This window comes from Thermobia domestica, chromosome 8 (assembly GCF_964235325.1).
Source record: "Thermobia domestica chromosome 8, izTheDome1.hap1.1, whole genome shotgun sequence".
Classification (NCBI taxonomy): Eukaryota; Metazoa; Arthropoda; class Insecta; order Zygentoma; family Lepismatidae; genus Thermobia; species Thermobia domestica.
Window position 1 is genome coordinate 287,371,583 of NC_137461.1, and position 20,890 is coordinate 287,392,472.

Genomic DNA, 20,890 nt, shown 5'->3' on the forward strand with positions numbered 1-20,890 from the left:
AATGAAGAAAACCTTTTAAATTTTTGTGAAGCCCACGGAGTACTGAAGTTCAGTGAAATGTAACAATTTTTAATACTTTAAGCACTATTTTTTGTATGTTGCAAAGTCCAGGGGCAACTCTGGACTGGAGGGGCAACTCTAAACTTAAGCCTTCGTATGTATATCTAATAAAGTTGTTATGAGCCTGTCTGCTGCAGACTAGGTCCAACATTTTCAAGGTTAAAAGGGATAAATTGTGTCTTTTACCAGAAAATTCCCTGCCACTACCGTAGAAAATGTTTCTTTCGAGAGTTCCTTTGTGCACACCACTTTAAGGTGACCAGCGTTTTGCGTGCAAATAATGCAGCCGGAAATATGCCGTAATGTAAAAACAACGCACCAATTTGCTAGGTGGCTACTAAAAAGCACGAATGCTGTCTAACCGAGTTTGACCAGAAGCTCAGCAGAGTGCGGTAGCGAGAGTTCATCCGTGCGAAGTGGGCGCGTCAGCGGTGTTGAGTATACGCGTAAACGAAGATATCGCTTCAAATACCACGTTACATTCATTAGTTTCTTAACATTCACTGCAATTACTTACCTTTACTGTTCGTTCAGTTCCTACACTGTCTTGAGGAAACTATAAACAACTGATTCGTTTGTCGTAGAAGATTTGAATAAGTACTTTGATAAATAACCTTGTATGTGTTTTTTTTTTTTTTTTCACACCATCAACACGTTTAAATCTGTAACTATTCCTCATTTTCTTTATTTTCGATAATTTCCTACACTTACCAAATTTTATGCTCAATTTCAATCTGGGTCGCTCCACTAGACGTAGTAACTTCTTTACAGGTTAACTGCTGTATCGCCTGACCAATTTTAAGAAATTTACCGGGTCAATTGGAGAATTTATTTAAATTTATGAGGAAGAACGAATTAAAGTCAGGTAAGGAGAATAGTAAAAGTTAAGACAATTGTTGTATTTTTTGGTTGTTGTTGATGTTATAAGCGGCACTGTATGTGGAGGCGGATGGACTGTTTCGCGGAAACATACACTTGTTTTACTATTCGGATCCATAGATTGTAAAAGAGGCAAGGAAAATTTGGGTAAGTCTTTAATTTGCCCATTTGTCGAGAACAGAATCCAACTAACCCTGCGGGGCTTCTAATCCTTTCCTACTACTACTACTACTGGGTCATTCCATTTGAAATCAAATTAAACAGGGATTTCTGACCCGACCATTTTAGATTTTTACCAAATTTTAGTTTACCAAATTTCGTAGGGATGGTCGAGATATGGAATTCTGCAAAGTTGTAGCTTCCTGTGTGGCGAGGTTTCTGAATTACTGCGTTTGCACAAGTCCCCGGCAATGCCGGATCCGGTTCCGACAATGTCGGCGATGGAATCGGCGGCAATGTGATCAAATGGTAGCTTGCACACGTTTTCCGACCCGGCAAAAAAGCCGGTGGAACTCTCGGTACCGGCAAATGCAGTTGGCCTAGCCGCCGACAATGTCGGTGTCGGCTCCGGCTCCGGTTTTGTCGGCGGCAATGTTTTCTTATGCGTGGAATCACACGTAGCCGGTAAAGACGGAGCCGGATTGTTGATAGGTTTCTTCAATCTAGCTACAGTGAGTGAGTGGCTGTATTTGGATTTTTTGCTTACTTCAGTTTTTTGTTATTTTTTTCACATACAGTAAAACCTGTCTTCAACGGACCCTTTATTAAACGGAAAACTGTCTTAAACGGAAATATTTCACGGTCCCATGAATTTTGGAGAACAAAACATGTAAAACTCCCTTCATTAAGCAGAAACTGTGTTACGCGGACAACGGAAAGAAAAATAAACATTTAACGGAAAATTCTGAGTTCCGGACTACAGCGTTTAAAAGATGTTTAGACATTCTGTGAGACATATACATTACACTGTCTGCGATAAAATGTTCGTTCTTTTGTTAAATATTTCTGGACAGTGTTGACCTTCCCCAACCACTACTCATATTGACTCCCACAAATTGTCCTTAATCCCCGCAACTTAATCAAGAATCATACGGAATGTCGAAAAGAAGAAATCGAGATAGAGGAAGAAGAGGAATACGATACCGAGTTCCAAGAAGAGTGTAGAATAAATACATATCAAGATTCTTTCAGAAGTTTAAAGGAACTGCAAAAATTTGCCTTACGAAAAAATGATTCTGATTCACTTAGTATAATTTCTCAGGCTAAAGTGTATGCGGAAAGTCAAGTAGCCAAGCAGCAATGTACACAGAAAACCCTGCTTGGCTATTAGAAAAATAAAGAAAACGTGTGCATAGCATATTTTGTATTCATTTTATTTTTATTTTATTATTATTATTATTATTATTATTATTATTATTATTATTATTATTTTGTATTTATTCGTAGAAGAAAAAAGTACTGTAATCGAACAATGTACGTACATCAATATATTATCCCAGTATGCCCCTTTATAAGCATGTATTTTTTTTTTTTTATTTATTTTTTTTTTAAAGAAAGGAAAGGTCTACCTCCACTAAGCGGAAACCTGACTTTAACGGAAATTTTTGCTAGTCCCGCTCGATTCCGCTAAAGACAGGTTTCACTGTATAAATATATAATGAAGAATGAAATAATCAAAATGGCTGTGAGGTACCACAAATATAGCGGCTTGCTATTTACATAAATTCTCAGCAAGGAAGATTCGGATCTTGTTTAAATTATCCAACTACAGCAACGCGGAAAGTGAGTTTCACAGATGTATGTGTGTATATTAATTTGTTGTCTTCTACAGCTGAAACTTACTTAAACGATTTAAACAAAGGGGTCGTTGGATTCGTTTTGATAGAGAATATGTCTTAGCATATATGAAGTCATAATTTTAAAGAAATCAACATGGCGGAAATGAACAAAATGGAGATACAAAGAAATTATGAATCTAGGATAGTTGCCAAGTGTTTATCAAATGCAACCCAGCATGTAACGTATGAATAACCTTCATATTAAGAAAACAAGGGTTTAAATATCCATCATAATCGTAGTAGTAGGCACTCCCAAGCATAACAAAGATTGTAAATAAAATAAAAGTAAATAAAAACTACAACATAACTACAGAAAGAACTGAAAAAGCACAAACAGAACAAGAAAATTTTCATTCTTGTGGTTGCATGCTGCTTTACCCTATAGATCATAATAAAAATATTCATGTACTCTGCGTCTTTTCTGACATTTGTTCCATAGAACGATTGTGGACTGAGTGAATAGGCAGCCGCCATGCTGCCTTTCCAGAACATATTATTATTATTATTATTATTATTATTTTAAATAGTTTGATCTCAGCCTGTTTCAATTTTGCGAAATTTAAATAGGTGTTAAAATTAGGGCAACAAAAGTGAAAAAAAGAGAGAAAGAGACCAAAAGAAGGCCATATACCTCCTGCGCACACATCCACACCCACAAAGAGCAAATAACCTTGTTTTTTCGATTTTCTGTTTAGTCTCCCCCGAGGGGAAAATATAGAAAAATAATAGTTTGCAAGACTCCTTCCATCAATCATTGATAGCGATCAGGTTTCTCCTTTTGTCTGGATTGTCTTTCTTGGCTCCTGTAAGATCATAGTACGTAATTTGGAAGGGGGGGGGGGTTGTTGAAAGAGGGAAAGGAATGCATAAAGAAGAGTATCTTGCATAGCAGTATGATTTGATTTAATGATTATCAACACAACAGATTAAGCCGAAATAGCCTATGTTTTTGTTCTACAAGATGCAAGATGCATTGCAAAACGTTATCTATGAATGTTATATCGGACATACTACATATGTAGGCCTATCTAGAACAAAATCTCCCCTGGAAAAAATCATCCTATGCTGAAGAAAATTATAATTTAGTTCCGTTTCCTCCGTTCGATTCCAGGAATGTACTCAATTCGTCTATCTGTATGCAACTATGCAAGCCCACAGGAGATCAAGGATAGAAGTAGGTCAGGTTGACAGGGGGTGGATTAAGCTGAATTTTATCATTTATATGAAACCATTCTGGAGTGCCATACTTTCTGCGTGAGTGTAGCTATATGTTACTTATTTCCGCTTCAAGTAACTTTTTGATTGAGTGGATTGTTTTCTGCAGTGCACTGAAGTCTTCCTTCAGTGACAATTCATTTCATCGTTCATCGAGTGACAATGACTAAAGTGTTTCAGTACGATGTTTTGAATCTCATTGAATTAGTGGAAATGAGACCTTGTTTATGGGACAGGACTACAGACTAATATAAAGACAAGGTCGAAAAGCAGAAAGCCTGGAAAGAAGTATATACAAACCTTGCACAAGACTTCGACACTATGGACAAAAAGAAATGAGAAGCGACAGGTGTGTATAGGATATAATAAAACAATAGTGATCCAAATGCTTTCTGTTTACTTACAGTTGATACATAAAATGTAGATTATATATAAATGAAAATAAAATGTACAATCGAAGACATAGAAATGGGCCACTTCTATGTTTTTTTCGGGGTACGGACAATTTACCAGCGGACAATTTGCCACCAAAATTAGCCAAAGCGGACAATTTGCCACCAGTTTTCGCAAATTCTTGACAATTTGCCACTACTGGATTGTGGGTTTAAGCATAGGACTACTACCTATTGTGACTTGTCAAAGTTATTAATTTAGCAATTTAGCCAGTGTTTTTCTGCGAATGATTTTGATTATTCCTATATGCGGACCAATTTACAACATACCTTTGTGTACTAAACAAAAAAAACGGCTCTTGCAAAAAAAAAAAAAAAAAAAAAAAAAAAAGAACAGCGCTGGAAATGGTTACTAATTCGTTGTTTGTTTAGACATGCGAAAGTAATTTAAAAATTTCGAATCATATTTCCGCAGCTTTTCATATAATGTATGAAACGAACCTTCCACATGACGCACTGTCAACAATGGATGGATCCAAATCTTTCTAGTGCTGCTTTGTTTCCTCTTTCTTCGCCGTAAGTACAGCAAGGCAAGGAGATATCGTTTATTTATTGCTGGACTCATGTTCTCTCGTTCGCGTTCAAACTCAAACTACCTTTCGGCACCGGCATTACCGGAATGTGTGTGCAAAGCAGCGCCGGCACCGACATTGCCGGAGCCGGAGCCGGTTTTGCCGACCACGTGTGCAAAGCACCCCGGGTTCCGGTTCCGGCATTGTCGGTGCCGGATCCAGCATTGCCGTGGACGTGTGCAAATGCTCTTATGAGGGCTACGAAAAAATCGCCCACTTTGGTACATACACGAAACTTTCAAACAACACTGCTCTTGATCTAATTGGCGTAGAGATCTGATTCGTGTTTTGTTTGAAAGAGCATAAAATAAGCTTTCCAACGATATATCGCAGGTCTAGTTTTGGATGAATATCTATTTGAGGTCACCACGTAACTACTTATTACCTTTCTGAGAGATAAATTCGGTTCTGAAGATTTAACAAAATTATTCTATTTCTCCGATGAAGCAGCAGCTCATTACAAGAACTTCATCAATAATAGATACATTAAAGCAATTTTTCCGTACCTTTTTTTGCCGCCGCACATGGAAAAAGTGCGTGTGATGGACTCGGGAAGCTTGAAAGAGACTTGCTGCAAGAGCAAGTTTGAAAAGACCTTATAGTGACCAGATAATAACACCAAAACAATTATATGATTGGGCAAGACAAAATATAAAACATATGAACTTAAAATATGTCACTTATAAGGAATACGAAGCGGAAGTGTTACTGCTGTGGCTTTCGTGGTACGTTATTTGTATATATATATATATATATATATATATATATATATATATATATATATATATATATATATATATATAAATGTTTTCCAGCTTGGACACGATAGCTTCGCTTTATTATTATTATTATTATTATTATTATTATTATTATTATTATTATTATTATTATTATTATTATTATTATTATTAAATTAATTGCAGTGTTGCAAACTGCTTTATACATTAAAACTCTGTCTGGTACAAACAATTTGTTACTAAAAAACAATTTTATTGAAAGTTCCATTACTGTCCCAACTTCTATTTCCGTTATGTTATAGAGTAAGCTTGTGTGTAAATTATATGCAAGTTTTAGAAAAATCGAAGATATGCATCCTCAAAAGTTCAAGGTAAAAAGTCATATTGGCTGACCTTAAATAGATATTCTTCCCAAACTAGGCATGCGATATATAGTTGGAAAGCTTATTTTATGCTCTTTCAAACAAAACAAGAATCAGCTCTCTACGCCAATTAGATCAAGAGCAGTATTGTCCGAAAGTTTCGTGTATGTACCAAAGTGGGCGATTTTTTTTTTTTTTTTTAATTTTATTTTTTTATTTTTTATTTTGAGCCCCCATAATTCAGAAACTTCGTCACACAGGAAGCTACAACTTTGCACAATTCCATATCTCAACAATCCCTACGAAATACTAAAATTTGGTCAAAATCTAAGATGGTCGGGTTGTGGGCTTTGTTGATTTCACATGGAATGACCCATTTGCAGCAATAAAGTCAGCAAAGCCCCTCGAAACAAAATCGTAAATACCCCACTGATTCCATGAAATAGAAAACTCAGCTAAAATTACACACGAATATTATTATTTTATCCTGTACAGTAGCGTTTGGTAAATATGTACCTATGTTTAATGTATCACACTATCAGACTTGTATTTCACAAACTATTATAGACCAGGCCCCATATAGGGAGAAAAACAGCTACTCTGAATAACTCGTGAGAGTATATACCTAAGTTAAACAAGTTATCACTAATAGAAATACATAATTCTACACAAAAACTTCTTACTCTATGTTAAGGAGATCATTTAATAAAATCTTAGCATTGAAAGATGCATTCAGCAGTGAAACTAAACTCCCAGAGGTGGGCCTTTGCACCTTTCCAAGAGTGGGTGCAATCCCCAGCTATAATACTGGTAGCTTCGCTCCCTAAGCAGCATAGCCACAGCCTTCTCTATGTTCCTAACCACGAAGTGAAAATGGCAACACCGCATTATCTGTCATACGTAGTCCGATGGTCCTGCCAAGTGGTTGTAGGGGAATTCAGAAAACACGAAAAAGCAGCAATACCATACTTAATACACCATACGTAATGATGTGCGTGTCCTACGATTATTATAGTTTAAAGCATATATTTTGCAAAAGAAAAGGTACATGAGCTGTGAGCACATATAGAAGGCTGTGAGCATAGCCCATTAGCCTGTCTAGTGAGTTGGTGAAGCTCAGACGGGAGAGTTTCCAACCTACCTTTTTTTTAAAAACCGAAAAAGAGAAATGTTGAAGCATTGACTTTACTTTTATAAGAAATCAAAGACAAAGAAAATATACAGTAGCAAACAGGGTAGGTCCGGTCTCAGAGCCTTATAGTACGCTTCGCCACTGCAATTTAGTGTATCTTTTAAGTCCTTCCTTCATTTTAACAATCCTGTCTCTGATTATGCAGTATCCATTCTCCCACAATGCCTCTAATCCTTTTCTTACCTTCTTACTGTTCCAATTTTCTATTCTCTTTTCACCCATTTCCTCTTCTATTATTCTCAATATTTCTTCTCTCTTAAGGCTCGGGAACATACTCTTGACATCCAGACTAAATAGCACTGTGCTCTCATTTCTTCCTAATTTATCTATCATCCTCTTAACCTCTTGCGTATTTTCTACTCTCCTAGTTTCTTGTCCTTCTCTCACTGCCTCGGCTATCATCTTAAGCTTTTCCTCCAACAGTTCTAACATATTATTCCTGCAGTTAAGCACCGGCTTCAATTTCACTACTTCTTTGTGGATTTTTGGAAATCCTTTCATCCTAGGTAGCTTTCCTTCTTCTCTCACTAACCTCTTGAAACCTTTCTTTTTGCAGTCCTCTATAATCTTTTTCTTTATCTCTTCTTCTTGTCCTTTTTCTGCCACATCTTCATATGTCTTGTCTTTCAGATCTCCAAGTTTTTCTTCATACCATACTTTATCCATCACAACTATAGCTCCCCCTTTGTCTGCCTGTTCCACTACTATGTTAACACATTGACCAAGGCTATGTGATAATATGTAAAAAAATAAATAAATAAAACAGTATCACGTAACAGTTTCAACACAATAACTGTGTCTTCATCAGACTTCCACTCCTGGCTGCTTGGGAGTTGGTTATCACTTATATGTAACATAACCTTTTTGAGTCATAGTATTTACAGTAAGAAAGTAAGCTTTTTTGACTCATAGTATGTACAGTAAGAAAGCAAGCATTTTTGATTCATAGTATCAGTAAGAAAGTAAACCTTTTTGACTCATAGTATTTACAGTAAAAAAGTAAGCTTATATTAGATATAAAAATAAAAAGGAGAGCGTTGGACAGCTATGGGGATGGCAAAGGCCGATCTTTTTTAAATTTTGATTGTTACTACTATACAGAAATGGTAGTATTTGCAGTGTCGCAGACCAGGGAAAATTTAGTACTAAGTCACGGAAAACCAGGGAAATCAATACCAGAATTTCTCTGTGAACCCTGGTGTAAATAATAATAATATAAAAATAAAAAGCTGCTGACAAAGATCGGCATTCCCTTTGAAAATCTCGATATTAAGATACGTTTAGACGCATTCCTTTTCTTTTTTTTTTTTTTTTTTTATTACGGTGCCTCGTTGGTAGAGCGCTAGTTCCAGATAATAAAAAAAAGTGAAGAAAAAAAGAAACGAAATGGAAGAACCCTGAGAAAATACACACGTGCGGTTTATCCATCACAAAGTTCACATGGTGAAAGCTGAAATCACACTAGATACCCCACGCGCTAGAGGTGAGAGTTCTACACTGAGTCACTGTAAAGTATTGTATGTGATAATTCCATTTCAAATGTCCATCAGCAATTATTCCTAAATATGTTATATCTATTTTTAGTAAAACTTTTACAATCGCATATTTATGGAATTTGAGTGTTCTTTTATTTTTTGTTTCAAACAAGTAAGTGAAAATGGTCCTGAGTTGTTACTCTTTTAAAATTTATTTTGGAGTTTAGAAGTTTTACTAATAGAGCACTTTGAGTAGACTCAGATTGCTAGCAGTAGCTCAAGGTACATCTTACATTACCCATATTGCTAATGTTAAATGAACGCACTTGGATCATACCTGACGTAGATGATGTTGACCCAAATCCAGAAATCCACTTTTTAAGTGCAGCTATCTCTGATGTACGCTATCAGTTCATTTAAGTAATTTTGCAGGGTGTCTTACCAGTCAGGAAAAGTCAGGGAATTTGTAGGGTCAGGGAAAGTGAGGAAATATTATTGTGAGTCAAGAAAAAATCTTCCCAGGACCTCTACTAGCCTAGCCCAAGGGAACTAGCCTAAGGCTAGCTGGGACTTCGCCCCAAGACCGTCGCGCTAGTTCGAGCTACGGTCTTGCACGTCATAAACCTACAAGCATGCCAAATTTCATTATTATGGCCCTACTGGAAGTACCATCATTTTGGGGTGCAGAATATGTGCCACTTAAATAACATGGGAAAAGTTTTTCAGTTTCCCATAAAACCCATCTAAAAGTGATTTTTTTTTCTTAGATAATGCTATCAGAAAAATCTGCAAGCATACCGAATTTTAGGTTTTTAAAATTCCAATTCTGATTACTTAAAACATGAGATTGTAGGTCAAAAGCAAAATTAAATAAGATGAATTTTTTCATTGTCTCTTTTCACAAGTTTCCCTCCGAAAACATGCCAGATTTCAACTTTTCACGTCAACCGGAAGTTCCGTTGTGTCAGTCAGTTCGTGCAGTGATAGGCGCGAGTCTCTTCTAGCTTTTAGTCTTTTTTTTTTCTGTCTTTCTTTCTTGAGCTTGTCTCTAAGACATCAGAGGAGGATTTCTGTCTCTATCTCTCTCTCTTTTTTAAAAAAAGAATGTCAGTATCTGTTTTTTTTTCTTTTTTTTTACATTCACATTTTTTTCTGTCCAGCGATAAAAATAATAAGTTTCAGGATGTAATTAGTTCATTTTTTTGTATCATCTCGTGTGTCTTGTGTCATTTCTCTCCCTAAACTTTTCCACTGTTCTCATGCATGTTTCTTTACCTTCAGTTTGAATATTTGATTGTACCGAAGATGTCGAAGAAGTGTCATTTCAATGAGTTGTGGTTCGAGGATCTTCAGTTCAAACCTTGGCTTGCTAAAGTACATGGAGATCAGTATAAAGCCAAATGTGTTTATTGTAATATAACATTTGATTTGAGCAACATGTGTCGTCGTGCAATACATAGTCACTCTACAAGTAAAGAACACCAGAAGATTTCTGGCACAGTACGTACTAAGTCACAACCAAAGATATTCGAGGCTTTTCGTGGACAGCCACAGTCATTTTAAATCGCTTCACAAAGTAGAGAATTCACCCACCCTGAACAAATGAAGTTCCCAGCAAGTAGTTCTATCCAGGTGGCCAATAACTCATTAGAAGCATCAACATCACAGAATCCATCTTTGAAGGTCAAATCCCCGTATTTTGTTTCAGCAGAAAGCACAAAAGCAGAGATACTGTGGGCGCTAAAAGTTGTTATGAGTCACGTTTCATTGCGATCGGTGGACAGTTGTTCTGAGTTTTATATATATATATATATATATATATAATGTTCTCTCACAACCAAATAGCTAGCAAATTCGAAATGAAGAAAGACAAACTTTCTTATACTATTGTGTATGGTCTTGCATCATTCTTCAAAAATCAGTTAACGGAATCTTTGAGGCGTGTTAATGAATATGTTGTGTGTTTCGATGAGTTTTTGAACAAAGTAGTTGAACGTGGTCAAATGGATGTGCATCTCAGTTTCTGGAATGATAAAACAGACACAGTTGAGACAAGATACTTGAATTCAGTTTTCCTTAATCATGCGAGTGCTGAACACCTGCTGAATGGTTTCAGGAAGTCCATTTGTGAGTTAGATATACATCAGGTGCTCCAAGTTACTATGGATGGTCCTCATGTTAATTTCAAGTTCCTAGAGCTACTGCAGGAAGACATGAAGGATGATGAAAGTAGTCGTGCTGTGGTACTAATTGAAAGCTGTGATCTGCATGTTATACATGGAGCATTTCGTTTTGCGTTCCAGAAAGTGAAATGGGAAATAGAAGAGTTCTTATTTGCACTGTACAACCTCTTGAAGGATTCACCTGCAAGAAGAGGAGACTATGTTGGTTGTTCTGGTTCAAATATTTTTCCTAAGAAGTTTTGCAGGACACGCTGGCAGGAAAGTGTATCTGCAGCCAGTCGAGCACTTGAAATATTACCTAACATTAGAAAGTGTTGCAGCCAGTACAAGCCAACATGTAACAGCTACAAAATTGTAACACTTGCCTTGGAATCACAATTTCTTGAAGCAAGGTTGGGCTTCTTTATTTCTATGGCTGCACAGTTGGAACCTTTGTTGGTTGCTCTTAGACAGACAAACCAGTAGTGCCTTTTTTATATATATATACAGACCTGATGTGTGTGATGAAGAATTTAATGATGAGGATCCTGAAGTCATCTGTTATCAGTGAACCAGTGGTAAAAATAGATGTGTTGAAAAAAGAAAACCAGCTTCTTTACCATGAGTGTGATATTAGATTTGCTGCAAAAGCTGCCCTAAAGAAAGCGAAAGTAAATGAACGGGAGCATTTAGAATTCCGTAAGGAATGCGGCACCATTTTGGCAGCTCTGGGTGGCAAGATTAAGGATCGTAGTCTCCTGAAATATCCGTTAGCCAAAGGACTCACTGCTTTGAATCCTGAAATTATCGTTACCCAACCAACATTGTCAGTACAAAGATTGTCTGTTGCTTTTGAAGTTTTCGTTTGAAAAAAAAAGCAAATTACAGAAGATGAAGTAAAGAGGCAATACACATCTTTCGTACAGTCCCCAACCTTGAAAGTTAATTTGGAGTCCTTTTCAAGAAAAGTATACAGGTTAGATCACTTATACTCACAACTACTCAAAGGCAAAAGGAATATAAACAACTGTATCATTTTGTGAAGAAGTGCCTAATTTTATCTCATAGAAACGCCTCTGTTGAGTCTGGCTTCTTAGTAAACAAAGATATCTTATTACCTAATCTTCAAGAAGTGTCACTTATTGCACAACGTCTAGTGTATGATAGTGTTCATAAATTGGGAAGCATTATGAACATCGAAATTACGAAGCCCATTATACATTGTGCGCGAAATGCATACAAAAAAGAAAGGAAGCATTAGCATAAAGTCATCTTCAGAAGCAACAAATGAGGGACGAACAGAGTGAAAACGAACGGCTCAAAAATCAAAGAACTTGAAGCTAAGAAAGCCAGACTTCAAGAGAAAACACCGACCATGAGATTGCTAAATTAGACAACCAAATACAGTAGAAGTGTTGCAGAAACTGTAAAGAATCTGACTAACGTTGTGAAGTGCATGTAAATACAGTTTTAAGGTTGTATATTCGTGAACTTTTAATACTACTCAATGAGAGTTATGTACGTATGTGAAAAATTGTATAACGTCTGTGATAATGGTCTAAGTTAACCAACTGTGTAAACAAGAAAGTGACTGTATAGGAAAACCCAAAGTTTTGCGTTTAAATTATATTATGGTGTGATGACTAAATAATAAAAATAAATAGGTGTGGAAAGGGTATAGGTCTGAGGGATGAAGGGAGGCCACTAAAATAGTCATAAATTAAAGATAAATGAATTGGTTCGTTTGTACGTTTGTGGAATATTGTATAAGCATATAAACAATGATGAAAACTTACAGTTTACTTTAAATACAAGTTATTTTTCATGAGTTATACTAAGAAAAAGGATAGCGACAGAGTCAGGGAATTTGATTATGCTTTCTTGGTAGAAACCCTGTTTTGTAAATGTTAACTTTAAATCTCGATGACCAACTGTGACTGAGATTTGCTATGTACTGTTTATTAAACTTGCTCACGATGCTGTATCCGATTAACTCCAAACCCAACTGCTGATTTAACTCACTCTGACAAAATAGACTGAAGTATTTATACAACACGCACTGCAGCACGTGGCTCCCAAAATTTGAGCTGAAATCACTGCACATACGTATGAGATTTCTCTGAAGAGATTTTAGTTAACCAATACCTCGTAAAGACTGAGCATCATGTCAGCCCTCTGAATTTTACATAATTTACATATCGCTGTTCATTACAATGTGTTTGTGTTAACAAAACAGAATTATAAAAACGCTTACAATCACATTAAACATTTCAGTCAATTTACAACGTTAACAACATTCATAGACTGTGTTGTATGAAACTGTAATTCCAAAATAATTAAAAACAGAAAATAAAATTAAAATATATACAGTATTTCTAATAATGAGAATAATATATTAAACTCCTTGACAATATATATAACATTTAATAGTAATGTATTATTATTGAGCAATAATTTCATTTTATTTGAGTTCTAATTCAGTTTAATCCCGTGTGTTAGCAACGACAGTGAGAGTTCATCAGCGAAAGGTTTTGTATGCCCATCAATTTTTTATTTCGTATAAATGCTGATTTCTCTGTATTTCCCAAAATGTTGTAACTTCTGTTCACAAATTTTGTTTCTATCCTTTCCCTTCAACGTTAAATGTGAAAAGTTACTCAGTGTTGTTAACATTTTCAGGTGAGGCACATTCTATGTGAAAAGCAGTCAAAAGCTTTAGAAGCTCTGGAGAAGCTAAAGGGCGGAATGAAATTTCCAGAAGTAGCAGCACAATACAGTGAAGATAAAGCAAGGCAAGGTGTAAGTTGAAATTATTCTCTTTCCTCTAAAAATGTAATTGTTAATGTGATGACAGTACAATTTTTTTTTTTTTTCATAAACCTGCGCGCGCATCAACTATCTAGCCAACTAGTATTTGGCTAGCACATTATGGATATTATGGACTCGTCATCTATAACAACAGATTTGTTACGTAAAGTCAGCATTTAGATCTGTTTGTGTTAGAATTACACAGGATTTTTTTTTTAAAACTCACAGATTTCATGTGGGTCTACAATTTCTAACTGAAGTCCCATTTTCATGCGGTTTGTAGCAAATATCAAGGGAGGATGGGACTATATTTACTGGTTTAAATTCATCCGGGGTAATATCGACCACGCCTCAAGAAAAACAGCAAATATTCACCACTGTACCTTACAGTTGGAATGAGGTGCGATGCGGTATGGAGATTTGTGTGTTTGTTCGTTAGATAGCAGCCTCGCCAAGGTCAATAAGAAACAGGAGAATTTGGAAGACCGAAAAAGCTAATTGGATTAATTAAGATATGCTTAAGTGAATCCCAAAGTAAAGTCCGGGTAGGAAAATTTTTGTCCACGAGCTTTCACGTCCAAAATGGCCTGAAACAAGGAGATGCGTTGTCGCCATTATTATTTAACTTTGTGCTGGAATACGCTATAAGGAAAATCAAAGATAGCAGCCAGGGCCTACAGTTGAACGGTATTCACCAGGTGATGGCATATGCTGATGATGTAAATTTAATAGGGGATGATAGGAGAACAGTACAAATAAATGCAGAGATCTTATTAAATGCTTGCAGGGACATGGGTTTAGAAGTAAATGCAGAGAAAACTAAATACATGAAAGTGCGTCGGGACCGTAATATGGCAAATTGTGGAGGCGTTAAAATATTAAATAATACTTTTGATAAAGTGGATACTTTCAAATATTTAGGATCAATATTAACAGACGAAAATCATATTCACGAAGAAATTAAATGTCGACTAAAAGCAGGGAATTCGTGTTACTATTCGGTTCAAAATCTCTTGTCGTCGCGAATTCTGTCGAAGAATTTAAAGCTTAAAATATATAAAACGATAATCATGCCTGTTGTTCTGTATGGTTGCGAAACATGGTCACTTACTCTGAGGGAAGAACATAGACTGAAAGTATTTGAGAACAGGATCCTGAGAAGAATATTCGGACCCAAGAGGAACGAGAATGGGGAATGGCGGAAACTTCATAACGAGGAACTACATAGTTTATACGGTTTACCCAACATTGTTAGGGTCGTCAAGTCTAGGAGGCTTAGGTGGGCAGGTCATGTAGCTAGAATGGAAGAAAGTAGAAACGCTTTCAAAGTCTTGACTGGAAGACCCATAGGAAAACGACCATTAGGAAGACCTAGGCGCAGATGGGAGGATAATATTAAGATGGATCTCGCAGAGATAGGAATACAAAGTAGAAACTGGATGCAATTAGCTAAGGATAGAAGTCAGTGGAGAGCTTTTGTGAACGCGGCACTGAACCTGCGGGTTCCATAGACCATAGAGTTAGTTAGTTAGTTAGGGTCGTTATATTGGGAATTATGCTGTACAGTTCTGTGCTACTATGTGAGTATAATCACAACACAGTGAGAATAGTGTAGTCTTTGGAGCAATATGAGTGTATCGTTAAAAGTTTTTGGACAATGGAATCTGTTGTTGCTACGCAAAGGACATTTAGAAACAAATTTGCCTCACGTTCTGGCCCAGACAAGAACATAATATGGTCGTTAGTTAATAAATCGGAAGAAATAGGATCGCCTCTGAGCGAGATAGAGAAGCATGAGATCCCGCAGGCAGATGTTGTGGAAGATGTCCATTATCAACTCCTTAGGTCACCCAAGAAATCTTTCCGTCGTTTGTTGCAAGAAACTGGCGCTAGCTATTCAACATGTGATTTATAGGTATTACCACTAACATTTAATTTGTATCCTCACTAACACTTAATTTGTATTCTGCAATTTCTCTTTTAAAAATCCAAAATCTCATTCCAGTTGTAAGGTACACTGGCGAATATTTGCTGTTTTTCTTGAGGCGTGATCGATATTACCCTGGATGAATTTAAACCAGTAAACAGAGTCCCATAAATTTCCCATCATTTCTTGATCATTTGCCACAAACCACATGAAAATCGGACTTAGGTTAGAAATTCTAGACCCAAATGAAATCCATGAGTTTTAAAAAAATCACCCTGTATTTTTTATGATACATATAAAATAAACAAGTTTGCATTTTAACGCTCTAATTTAGATACAAGAATAAATGTTGTTTCCTGCGGTGTGACTTGAGTTATATTTTATTGCTATATTTCACAAATCTCACTGCTTTTTCCAGCAGTCCTTATGTGTGGATTACTTCTTGGACTGCTATGTTATTCATGTTGTTCCTCTTGTATATGAAAAAAGGGCACCTAAAGTTAAAATTACGTAAATTAGGACGCCTATTCTCGTTTGAAAATTGATAAACTGTACACAAAACACTGTAATATGAACCTAGGTTGGCCGTCATATTCCTTTTTGAAACAATAGTGTCTACTTATCCATATCCAAATCATCTGTTGTTACTATACCAAAATTTTTGCAGCAGTCGAGTTAGTAAATACCCCAAAATATTCATATAGGTTAATGTTAATGAACATGGGAACACCGTTCTTTTAAAAAAGGAATATCTCGGCTATCATACGTTCATATTAAAGCGTTCATATCAATTCTCAGTAGAGGTTAGCCATATTAATTTTCGTGATTTCGACTTTTAAGTGCTGAAGTTATCCTTTTTCCCGTGTACGTGAGGAATAGCATAAATGTGTACCGAGGGATCCACGGTGGCTCAGTGGTAAAGCGTTCATTTCTGATGTACGTGGTATCTGGTTCGATCCCAGCTCGCGCTAAGTTAACTTTGTGGTGTGCGTCGGTTCTCCCGTTGTCTTCCACTTTCTTCGTTCCACCATTTCATTCATTCTCATCATCACCGTCGCCTTTAGACTACACGGTAAAATCGTGGGACGTAAAACTGAAAATGTCATTATATTTCGTGGATTTGTAGCGGTTCCAAGATGTAGTCCGCAAAAAAGGTCTTCTGGGGAAAGCAGACAGAAGTTTGTGAAATATCGAAGCTAAATACAGAGGTTGTTCAGTCTACATTTGGCTAATTTCGACTTACCTAAAAATTTAGAAGAATCTATGGCGCCAGTTCCGTAAGTGCTCGATGTGTTTCCCTTGGTTCCTAACAATAGCCCGACAGCGTAATTTCCACTGTAATAGGCTTCTCTGAAGAACTGGGAGGGGAATCTTGTCCCATTCCCTTTTTCACAGCTTTTCAAAGTCCTTCCACAGTTGTCACACGCCGTTTTCCCAAAGCCCGCTTCAGCAATCCAAAACCACAATAGTCCATAGGACTTGCATCTGGAGATTTAACAGGTACCTCATTGAAAGGTATTACCTGTGTACCACTTGCCTCCTCCATCTCCCTGTAGAATGCGAGGGACGATCGTAAGGTATGTGATGAGGCCTTGTCCATGTGAATGCGCATCAGATTGGCGTCATTTCCGTACATTGTTGGAATCTCATGCTCGTAGATCGGCCGCATGATCTGCTCCTGAAAATACTGCGAATTTATTTTGCAGTTCTTCGCCACCCTACGAATCTTCAGTTTACCTCGGTAACAGTATCCAGTAACGACCATGAACCCTTTTGGGAAGGATTCTTTACAGACACGGACTCACCTTCTGAAGTTCTTGGCGCCTTTCTTTCGGTACATGATGGCTCTCGGTTTGCCGCAGTCGGAAAGGTAAATCCATGCTTCACCGAGCGTTACGACGTACATCCACCTTTGTTTTGCCAGATGCCGTTCGTACAGCTTCCGGGCGTTACACTTTCGTTCCTTTTGGTGGGCATCCGTGAGAAGATGGCCGCGAGCTTTCGTGACTTTTTCCAGCTTGAGTTGATGTAACATCCGGCTCACAATCCCGAAAGACATCAAGACGATTAGCCATATACCTTTGTGTTGGCGGATTTTCTTGCACTGCCATTTTGCGAAGTTTCCTCTGCATGGTGAGGTGACCTTGGTGCATTCCCGCTTCCTAGGCAACTTTGTTGGTGATCCAAATGGTGGAGCTTCGTTGCCCTTGTACTTTTTAATAACATTTTTTATTCCACTTAAACTGTTGTTGCAACCATTCTTCTTGCACTGTTTTCTAATGACAGAAACACTAAAGTGGGCGTCATAAAGAGCCGCAAGATAGCCTTCCCAAAACCGGCTTAGTTTCGGCGGCATTTTGGTCACAGAGCGGAAACCCACACACTTGGAAACAAATTTAACACAACACTCACAACAATGGTCCCGTTTTGTGCGTTATTGTTGTCCGCGCGAAAAAACAACTCCGTTCCCAGGAAGACACTGCACAACACTGCAGGACGCCATGAGCCAGGTCGGGTGAATCCATTCTTCCCGGGAGGGGGAGGGAACGAAATCGGCCAAATATAGGCTGAACAACCTCTATATAACTTCACGAAACACCACAAGTAACAGTAGTTGCTATTTTATATAAACAAGTTTTCACTGATTTCTTGCTCTCTTTTTATATTTTCCAGACAATGCCGAAAATTAATGAAAATTTCTATAGTTTATCTTCGTAATTTTCTAGTACATAAAACATTGTAAATTGCAGATCGAACATCTTGACGGGTCTGGGTTCAAGTAATCCTAAAGAATAATCGCGAAGCTAAATTTCAGTGTATTAAATATATTAATTATGGTACGCTCACATACCCGCGAGCCTTCTATTACTGTTAAGAAAACAAATTGAATTAAAATTATAAAGTATATAGCTAAAGTTACTTCAATATTTCGTAAAGAACTAAATAGTTTTTTCAAAGGTTAAGTTTATTTCAACAGTCAAAAGTCATTAAAATAAATTTTGTTGCAACAAATGTAACATATCGTGTAACAAATGTAACATATGGTGTAACAAATGTAACATATGGTGTAACAAATGTAACATATGGTGTAACAAATGTAACATATGATGTAACAAATGTATCATATGGTGGAAAACTATTATCTGGTACATTCTACTTGCAGATTTCTGTAATTCCTGAATTTTCTTTTAACTTCCAAGCTTTCGACTCTCCCTTGGAGTCTTGGTCACGGAGGTTAAAAACAGGTAGAAAAAGAATAGAAACACCAAGGAATAACCAGTTGAGAATGCTCCAATAGCATTGCCAGAACGAACTTAAAAAGAATGGAGAGTTGGAGCGGGTAGGATAACTATGATTGTTCCTACATGTAAAAGTAAATCTTTTTATCCACTCTTTCTTCTGTTTCTCGCAAAATATCATCTCTCTATGACTTACGGTTCCTGAGATATGGCTCCTTAAATGTCCTGAAATTAGAACTTTTTGGGCTAATATCTGGGGAACGGTGGCCAGTCCGCAAGTGGCCACCAGTTACTTATTTGATACCAAAATGTTCACTATCCTGCTAGGTATTGATCAGTACCAACATGATCTCTCTATGACTTACAGTTCCAGAGATATGGTTCCTTAAATCTCCCGAAATCCGAACTAATTTTTGGCCAATATCTCGGGAACGGTAAGTCATAGAGAGATGATATTGGTGTTGATCAATACCTAAGAGGATGGTAAACATTTTCGTACCAATATTATTAACTGATAGCCACTGGTTACTATTTAGTACCAAAATGTTTACCATCCTCTTAGGTATTGATCAACACTAACATCATCTCTCTATAACTTATGGTTCCCGAAATATGTCTCCTTAAATCTCCGGAAATCGGACATTTTTTTTGGCCAATATCTCGGGAACGGTAAGAGTGACGCGAAAAATTACATCACTTTCTCAGATAGTTTTTGATGCTCTATCGAATGGAGGACTCAAAATTGAAAAATTCGCAAATAAGACAGACAGACACACACACACACACACACACACACAGACATAGAGAATTCACTAACGAACTTTTTAAGTTTGTTGAAATCGAACGAACTTACCAAGGGAAGAGCTGTGTCGTACGAAAACACGTTGTCAAGTACGTCAGCGATCAACGGATGAAAAGAATGCAAACTAAAATATGACGGAGTCAATTTGTGCGCCTTTCTTGTTCCTTGTTGGAAAGTTGCCAACTCGTGTTATTATTTTTATTGTCATTGGTATAATCACGTTAAAAGAAATTTAAGTTACAATAAACCTGAAACCGACATAAAAGATAAAAGTTGGAGTGGATTGCCTAATTTTTCCAGATTGGCAATTACATTAAATAGAATCTATACACAATACGGTTTTCGTACAGCCTTAAAACTCCCCAAAACTTTGGAAAATAACATTACCCAATTTAAGAGTTATCACACGGATCCCAATGAAAAATTCGGCTTTTATGAAATAAAATGCAGTTGCTAAAAGAGTTATATAGGCAACACGAAAAGAAATCTGAAAGTACGAGTAAATGAGCATATTAGAGATTGAAAAGCTGAAAATCCGGTGTCAGGTTTATTGAAACATTTAAAAGGAACTCAACACAGGGTAGAAGATTCAAAAATTTTATTTGGAACTAGAAATGAAGTAGAGAGACTAGTTTTTGAAAATGTATTTATTCATTTAAAAAAATATTTAGACCAGGGATGGTTGAGTGACGAATAGGAGGCGGTAATTACAAAATTTTCACAGCATTGGCATGTAACAATAAAAATAACAACATGAGTTGGCAACCTTCCAACAAGAAACAAGAAAAGAACAACAAATTGACTCTGGCATATTTTAGTTTGCATCATCTTCATCCGTTGATCGTTGGCGTACTTGGCAACGTGTTTCCGTACATTATAGCTCTTTCCTTGGTAAGTCCGTCTAATTTTTATTCCTTGGTGTTTCTATTTTTTTCTTCCTGTTTTTAACTTCCGTGAACAAGATTCCAGGGCAGAGTCGAAACCTTGGATGCTGAAAGGGAATTCAGGAATTACAGGAATCTGTAAGTAAAAAGATAGAATTTTCTGAGCGTAGTTTTGCATTATTATCTGACAATTTTCATAATTTTGTATGAATAAGCTTTATCAAATTACACATTTCTCTTTCAAAATATCAAGAATTATCGTAGAATAGTTGAGCTGAAATACACA

The 20,890-nt window shown here is 36.7% G+C and overlaps 1 protein-coding gene across 1 annotated transcript in view; it reads left to right on the forward strand.

Moving 5' to 3' along the window:
* Nucleotides 1–789: 789 nt before the first annotated feature.
* LOC145693680 (peptidyl-prolyl cis-trans isomerase NIMA-interacting 4) overlaps nucleotides 790–20,890 on the forward strand; it is a 34,876-nt gene continuing 14,775 nt past the window's right edge. The window contains exons 1-2 of the mRNA XM_081769926.1: nucleotides 790–925; nucleotides 13,624–13,743. Of these exons, the coding sequence (XP_081626052.1) occupies nucleotides 13,690–13,743 (54 nt within the window). The 5' untranslated portion in view covers nucleotides 790–925; nucleotides 13,624–13,689. The remainder of the gene's footprint in view (nucleotides 926–13,623; nucleotides 13,744–20,890) is intronic.